Source organism: Fukomys damarensis, unplaced genomic scaffold (assembly GCF_012274545.1).
Source record: "Fukomys damarensis isolate Sample0158 unplaced genomic scaffold, DMR_v1.0_HiC HiC_scaffold_11, whole genome shotgun sequence".
NCBI lineage: Eukaryota > Metazoa > Chordata > Mammalia > Rodentia > Bathyergidae > Fukomys > Fukomys damarensis.
Genome location: NW_022900923.1, coordinates 13,576,837 through 13,585,446, shown reverse-complemented (window position 1 = coordinate 13,585,446; position 8,610 = coordinate 13,576,837). Strand labels below are relative to the sequence as shown.

Below are 8,610 nucleotides of genomic sequence, written 5' to 3'. Positions count from 1 at the left end.
ATATATATATATATATTCATTCAAGTATTTTTTAAACTGCACTTAGCATTGGACTCCAGAAACAAGATTTTTACCTTACATATCCTGCAAATTCCTGAATGGGTCTTTTACTGTTAATACATTTAAGTATCAGTTTAGCTAGTTTAAAAAGCAATATAAATAGAAAATATTTATGTTGCTCTGCCTCATTTATAGATTTTAAAATTGTTTCTTCAACTATACATAAAGATGGTGACAATACTGCTCAATTTCTTCTTGAGAAATGTGTTTTCCCAAATGAATGCCAGCTCTTAATTTTAAGTAATTATTTAGCATATTAAGAGCAGCCTATGAAATCATTACCAGAGATAATTAAACCAAAGTTGAATGGTAAGTTTAAGTTAATACTTCTGATTTTTACCATTTTGTTACTGAAGTCAGTGTAACAATTATTCTGCTAAACACCAGTATTACAATTCTAAGTCATAGGAAATAACTTTCTGTTGTATTATTTGTCAACATTACACTCTGCACTTTGTTCAGAATGAGAACACTATGAGTTTCTGTATTAGAGCTATATTTTCTACAATATGCAACTAGTAGCTTATCATCTTTCATGACATGTATTTATTCCTTAAACACTTCATAAAAGCTAACCAATAAGCTTACTGGAATTAAATTCTAACTTGTCAGAAAATTGCACTGGATTTTAATACCCTAAAAATTCTTAAACGTTTATTGGTTACAACTTATCTCATTTGCAACTTATTTTACATTGGTTTAAGGAAATAATATATTCATTTTGTTAGTATTTAGAACAATCTTTATTTTGGCCTAATACTTTTATTTCCCTTGCACCATCTTTTACAACTTCACTATTCCTTTTCTCAATTTGTTTCTGAAAAGCTTTTCAGTAAGCCTGAATTATTTTCACCTATTCTTGATATTTTTAAAATTTTAATTACTATTTTGTAGGTTAGACATTTCAGTTATTCTGATAGGTTTTGTTTTAAGATCCACCCAGTAACACCTCTTTATTAAATTTAAAACATCAATATTAATCAACCATGACTTTTCTTTCAATAAGCTATTATTTAAATCAGTCTTGTCTCATTTTCCTCATATAGAGGAAGAAAAACATGTCTTGCCATATTTAATTTTTTGTAACACAATCTTCAGACTGAAAGACATAAAAGACCAAAGAGCATTATTTTGTTAAAAATTAGTCAAATTCTTTAAGATTCACAACTGTTAAGTGTACATTCAACATTTCTTTGATTCTATAATATGCTGTAGAATTAGCATCTGTCTTTTTCCAACAAGATTCTGATTTCCCCAGGAATCTTTTCCTTCTCTTATAGTAGCTACACTTTTCTAATGGTGAACATAAAGTTTAAGGATCATGAAAGACTAGGTTAGGTTCCAATGTTGGCTTCTCCACACAGCAAAATGACCAAATTAATAACTGAGTTTCATTTCCTCTTTGAAAATGTCATACCTGCTTCCTAGTGTTGTTGAGAAACCATTATGGAAAACACAATATGAAGTATCTTGCATATAATAAATGTTTCGTTTCAGAGCAAAAACTATAAAAGGGTCTCTTCCTAAAGAATTACTTTTTTCCTGATACATGCAAATGGGACTAGATAAGGAAGTTCACCTCCAATAGTCATGCAAGTTTTTGACACTGGAGTGCAACCAGGTGTATGGTTTCTGGTGGCTATGCAGGGAAAACAATATTTCTATTTTCTATAGATAACTCTCAAGAGGCAGAAGTGATTATGAATGCTGTTACCTATTTGTCTAGTGAGCTACAACCTTAGGGGCACGATAAATCCTTTGTTTCATTCTATAAATTAGTGTTGTTAATTAAAATGGTATAGCCAACAGGTGGTACATTCCATTCTGAGGAAGCTTAAATGAGAAAATCTTTTTACAGAGGATTAAAAAACCATCTGTAATTCCAAGTTAAAAATTATTTATTGTTTCTCTTTAGGAATTTCAGAACAACCATCCTGAAGTATCTTTTCCTAGGGTAATCTTTTTTTTCTTTCTTTCTTTTAGCCAGAATTGTTAGAAGTTCTTTTCATTCAGATACCAGAGCACGGTTCTGCAGATTTTTAAAAAACTAATCTTATCCTCTAGATTTTCTTTGGAATGTATCTTCAACTCTTCAAACTATCAAATAACCTGGGTCAGGGATTTAACTCAGTGGTTCTGCCACCTGCCTCACAAGCACAAAGACCTGAGTTCAATCCCTGATGCCAAAAACTATAAACTAATCTGTTTCTTTTTGCAAAGTGGAAAGTAATGGTTGTCATTGTTTCACTTGATTACAAGGACTAAGCAAATTAAACTGCAAAATATATTATAAACATGAGGCCTTCACAAAGAATAAAGACTATGCAAAAGTAATCTTTTAAGAATTACAGACAAGTGTATTTTTATATACTGGCACTTTTATTAGTTGCTATTCTCACCACCAAGTTTACATTATTTATATTATATACAAAAGATTCACATAATGTATTTATGTTTTTCTCTATTAAGAGCTGGTAGCAACTATAATAGCTGCAAAAGTAACTAATGTATTTCTTATATATTATTCTGTGGACAATGACAAAATCTGAAGACCAGTAGTAGGTAACAGTTTTATCTTCCTTTAAGCAAAGTTGCTAATAGAACTCTCACATATATACCAGATATTAAGATAAAGGTAACCCTGTTTTAAGTTTCTGGATCATGAAGCTGATTCTGAAACAAAATGTCCAATAACCATTAAATCAGTTACTGATTTACAAAGATCTTCAATAGCCAATGTCTTAAAAGGTCATAAAGACAACATCTGCACAGCATTCATCACAAAGCCATTTCATATGGAAAACTGTCCTTCAAATGAGAATATTCTGGCACCAAGACGAAATGTATTTCCAGTTCTAGTTTTGAAGGGGGCTTTCTAGGTTTTTGCTTTCCTCAGGAGATTCTAGCTCAGCCACTGTTGTATTATGTGTTCCAGGAGCATCTGCTTGCTTATCACTACCATCAAAAATAATGTCTTCTGGATTTGGAGGAGGGGGGCAGAATTCTTCACTTGGAATGATCTCCTGGAACACTGTTTCTGCTAGCTTGACCGCGTGCTCACTTCCCAGTCCAGAGTCGGGCCCAGAGCAGACATAAACATTGCAAGGTAGGCCATGATATGAGCTTCTGCTGACTCCCGAGGAATCTCTCATATTAAAATAAAGAGCCCACAAGAGGTTTGGCTTTCTAAGCTCTTCCTTATCTACTACTGCTTCATTAAGAGGAGTGAATAATTTCTTCACTACTGATTCTAAGTCTTCTCTTGCCGTTTTTGAAGATGCACAGGTCAGATGTACTACATAGGTGTCTTTCATGCATGTCATAGTTGATGAACATAATTCTACAACCCGAACAGAGCAAGCTCCTGGTTCTACCGGAGGAACTATCAAAATGGAAGTCTGTTGATCAGAATCTGCCTTTAGTATAGACTGATCTGTAATAAGCACTGCCCTTGAGATTTGCTTATACTGCACATCTGAGCATGTTTCCTTATTAAGGTAACTATCCTCCACAATAAAATAGTTAGCATTTATTCTTTGACCAAAGTGATCTATAACTGCTTTACATCTTCCAGATTCTTTGTCAACTACAAGGCATTGGATTTTATGACGAAGACAATAGATTCCACCAAAAACTGCACACATCCTGCAAAAACACTGAGGAATTTCTCCTTGGCCATACAAAGGAAATAAAAAGGGAGTGTTGCCAAACCGTCCAAGACACTGAATGAAGTTTTTTGTTGCTTTAAGGCCATCTAATGTAGTGCAAGATGATTCCGATGTCATTGCAATTGAGTGTAGTATAAAATGTTGGAGGTTGGGGGTTAGTTTTTTAGTTTTTAAGTACTCAGAAAACAAACAGTGCTGGAAATCTTGGTATTCACCAGGATACTGTTCATAGTCTAAACAGAATGTAAGAAATTTCATTAACATTCTTTTCTCAATCATAGTGAGTTCTTTGCTATTAAAGACATCTGCTCTGGAGCAAGGCACCTGTTCTACCTTTCCTTCCCGAAATGCAAGAATCCTAGTGACATTTTTAAATTCTGCATAACGACTAACATTTGATTTGATTAAAAGATCAATCAGTGATCCTTGAGAATACAGCAGCTTTGACACCAAATCAATATTAAATCTCCTGCTTTCTTTAACCATTTGAGGGTAAGTAATCACTTTTCTCTTTGGTTGATCAGTGTTGTCTTCTACTGCAGACTTGTTTTCAACCTTAGCTCCATCCGAAACTGGATGTATACTAGTTTCATCTTCACAGTGCTTTTCTTTCTCTGGTGATTCCTCTACTTCTTCTTGTAGTGAAATCTTGCTATCGCTTTTTGACGGATGTTTAGCAGGCATTTCATTGTTAATAACGTATGAGTGCCTTTCTTCAAGCAACTCTGCAGAATGCAGAGGTTCAGTGAAGGTACTAGATGCCACTGAGGAAGCATTTTTCTGCAGAGTACCAATCTCCTGAACACTGTCCCCTGCATTTTGGCTGGCGTAACAAAAAACTTCTGTGTGCTGAATGGTCTCATCCTTCTTACAAAGAGCGATAGCTTCTTCTGTTTCATGGATCAAGTCTTGCCATGCAATAGCAGTTTCTTCCTCGGTGTAACTGTTTTGCTGACACTCCAACCAGGACAGCAATCCTGAAAAGCTGAAACTAGCCCAATTCCCTCCATAGTAACTTCTTGAATCAACATGTAGAACCCTCTGTCCACTTCTTGAACATGCAGCTGCAAGGATAGATTCAGGCAAACCTGTCCCTATTATAACCACATCAAACTCTGTGGGAAGATTGTCTGCCATCCCAAGAGATAAAGGGTCAGGTAACAGCTGCTGATGAAAGAAATAAATACGAATCTAGGCTGAAGTTCTGCTGAGGTGTGATTATGCTGTAATAAAACCTCTCCTTGTAATGTTCCAGGTCTTCCAGCAGCACTGGGTTTGCAGGTTTCACTTGTTACCTTTTTAAAGTTTTTTTTTAATAAGTCAGTAGCATAGAAACATGACAAAGTACATCTAATCACATCTGAGAATACTAAAATGGATGTGTGGTTTTCATTCCTGCATTTCATCTTAGCAGTAAATGCCAAAATACATCACATAAGCATTTGTGACTGGAACTCTTCTCTGAAAGAAGAAAATTCAAGAAAGAATACAATTGTAAACAATATAAAAGTAATTTCATGCAACAGCAATTACAATCCATTGGGGCCTGACTTGTTATCTGTACACAAACGTCTACTAACACAAGTCATGAAATGCTTTCTCACGTATTTTCTAATTTCTTAAAAATAAACAATAGAGATATACCCTCCACACCCAAATTAGGCAATGCAATAATAAAGAGACAGAATGTCTCTCGAAAATTTTTAAAATTAACACAATTCTTTGCTTTCAAATATTGGAATAAGGATATACACAGTATGAACTTAGACTAAAAGAAATGTGTAGCTTCACTGTGTTTATAGAAACAGATAATATACTATATGTCTACCATCACAAGCAAGAAATGTTTCTGAGGCTAAGTCAGTCAGCAGGTGATTCCAGAACTGAATAGACCTCTTACCGGTCCAAACACCCTCAGGATGTATGGCACCAATATGAAACTATTTTGAGTTAACCTTGCTGATTATTACAAAAGAATTCAATAAAACATCTAGTATGAAAAAATATTTAGGTGTATAACAGAACATGAGGGAATGAAAGGTATTTATAACATCTTTATATGAATATAAATGTGCACATTTACAAATTTCAAAAATTCCTAGATTCATACATAAAATAATTTAACATCTATTTCTAATATTTGAATATGGTGATGCTTGCATTTTGCCAGACTGTCTCCTCCACCCCTAAACCTCTATCTCGAGAAAGGATTTTTAAAAATATTCTCTGCCAAGACTAACATGCTATTTGCATTTTTGAATAGGCAGTGAAGAAAGTCTCTCAACTTTAGCATGATCTGGCCTGAAGGACATACTCACCTGGAAGTCTTCTGGCTAAAGCACTGTACGGCCACAGTGCCAGATTTTCTGTTGTTCATCACTGCATGGTAACAGTGAGGTTTTGTTTTTGCGTTTGTTTTAATGTATAATATTCACTATTGTTAAATCTATTAAACTCTAATTGGTGTAAGCTGGACCAGTCATGGTTAAAAGATCTGATTATTCTGGACATTGGTAAAATAAGCTATTGAATCACAACTTTAGTGATTCAATTACTGATCTGGCTAGTTAACTTAACTGAAATGTTGATCCTAACAATCCTATCTATTCATATTCTACCTCGAGAACATCAGAGATTCCATTTATTTTCAGCATTTGCTGAGCACAGAACAAAGCCGTTGTTTGGTCTATGGTCTACCTGTGGACATATATATGTACTTCTCCATTACTTATTTGGCCCTCTAGCCGGTGTGAAGAGGAAGACAGAACCTATGACAAAGTGCAACAACAGTATGCACTTTTCTTGGCTTGGCAGGGGACAGGGTTAAGGGTGGGAGTAAGAGAGTACACTGGTCATGAGCACCAAGATGCTTCTTAACCTGCTGGGATCAAATGACTCCTTCAAAACACAAAGCAAGTGGTTTGGCTTCAAGAATATTAACTACTCCTTGAAAAGAAAACTGCTGCTGGGGAAATAAAGTGAACTGGGAAAGCCCACACAGTCAGCCACAGGATCAAGAACAGGGCCTACCCTTGTGCTACCAGACCAGTGGCTTTTTCACTAGATAAGGCAGCCTTTCCAAAGCCTCTGGAGCAAGCAGCTACCTCTGGCATTTTTAAATTTCTTCTCCTTTTAATACTTCATTTCGGTTAGTTCTTGCTTGGGAATAACCAGAAGGCAAGTACTTTCCCTTTCTTCATCCTTAACGCAATCTAGAAACAGTCCAGGTAGACATTTTTTACCTTTACTAAGAACTTTTTAAGCCTCACAACAACCTCACTCACTCTTGTCTCCGGGATTTAATCAAGTCTCTGATTATCTAATTTTAAAATGGGAATATAGCTGCAGTGAAAGCATTAATTAAAAATGCCCTGAGAAATACAGCAGATGTAAGGTAAAATGTCAGGTGGTGACAGTTTCCAGCAGTCTTACAGAATCATTTCTGACCAGAAAGGGACTCCATCCACCAGGAATGGTGAAGGAGCACAGAAGAAAGAGTGTAGGAGATACAGGGGAGTGGGTGTTCAAGAGGGAGGACGCTAGCATTTTCAAAAAAATTCAATGCATCCTTGTTTTCAAACTCGCAGGTGTAGAAACAGAATTTCCCAGCAGAGAAAAGGCACTTTATGGAAATAAGTACTTTCACGTCTATGAACAAACATGTGATGCCCACACTAAGGAGCATTAATGATGACGCTTAAGGCTTGGGCTAGAATCCCCTTCTTTAAAGCTTAGCCCTGCCTAAAGAATTGCCCACTGGGGAATTAGTTTTTAATTAATGTAGAGTGTAATCACATAGCCATCTATATCATCACCTATATACCCATAGAATCCCTCCCCAGGTTCCAAATTCTTGTACAAAGGAAATTCCCAGACTCATGTTTATTGGGGAAAAGAAAGAGAATATTAGAATCATTAAGGCAATCAAATAAATGAATCATGACTTCTCTGACTTTTGTTTCCTTCAAAATATTTTTAAAATGAATCATTATAATACCACAGTATTTGAGTTTGTTAGAGCACAGGAGGCTGGAAGAAAATATTTAAGATAAGGCTACAAAGATTGCTCTCCAACATCTGCCAAGATAAAAGAGGTTATAAATTATCAGTGGATGACAGGATTTAAAAAGGAATCTTAAAACCTGAGAAATACACATTTCCATTTCATGTAAATGAAAATCCTGGGGCACGTACAGAAAAAAATAATTTATTTTCCTAGCTCATCATGTCCTGAGTTCACCTGCAAAAAATTAAGTTTCATTGAGACTTAAAATTTCTGCAATGGTTAGGAGTATTTCAGAAATAAATCTTCAATTAACTATCAAGTTCTACTTTAATGAAATCTACTGACTGGACGGCAATTTGTTCAGAGATGGGGATTCTCTGAGGCACAGATAATCTCAATTTAAATTTCAGTTACGATGTAACCTAGGAGGAAAACACAGTAAAAACAGTTTATGGGGCACATGCCACTTTGCATTCTGGGGTCATGAGCAAAAAACTGTGTCATTCACACACTACCATTTCAGGAAATAAATAGTATATGAATTCAATTTTTTTGTCTCCAACTTTCACGAGTTAATCCCTTTTATTCCTCGACCCTCTTAACTCCATAGGCCCTCGTTTCTTTCCCCAAAGTGAAATGCCCTGCTGAGCTGCAACAGGAGGTGAAAACGGAGAAATGAGATGAAAGGACAGGAGCTCCGAGGACGCAGGAGCCGAGAGGGGAGTCGGGGAGGGAAGGTGAGGGTCAGCTTGGGGACAAGTAAGCGGAGAGAGGGCACCGCGCGGGCGCAGGAGACGCAGGAGGAAGGCGCGCCCGGAGCTCGGGGTCGGGAGGAGGACGGGGACGCGGAGACGGCGGGCAGAGAAGCGGTCAGCG

At 36.2% G+C, this 8,610-nt stretch overlaps 2 protein-coding genes across 2 annotated transcripts in view; both read right to left on the bottom strand.

Annotated features, from left to right (window-relative positions):
- Window positions 1-8,610, bottom strand: part of Opn3 (opsin 3) — a 43,537-nt gene that overhangs the window by 33,169 nt on the left and 1,758 nt on the right. The window lies entirely within an intron of this gene.
- The window catches only part of Chml (CHM like Rab escort protein), a 9,576-nt gene continuing 1,039 nt past the window's right edge, over window positions 74-8,610 (bottom strand). The window contains exon 2 of the mRNA XM_010642660.3: window positions 74-5,189. Within this exon, the coding sequence (XP_010640962.1) occupies window positions 2,916-4,865 (1,950 nt within the window). The 5' untranslated portion in view covers window positions 4,866-5,189 and the 3' untranslated portion in view covers window positions 74-2,915. The remainder of the gene's footprint in view (window positions 5,190-8,610) is intronic.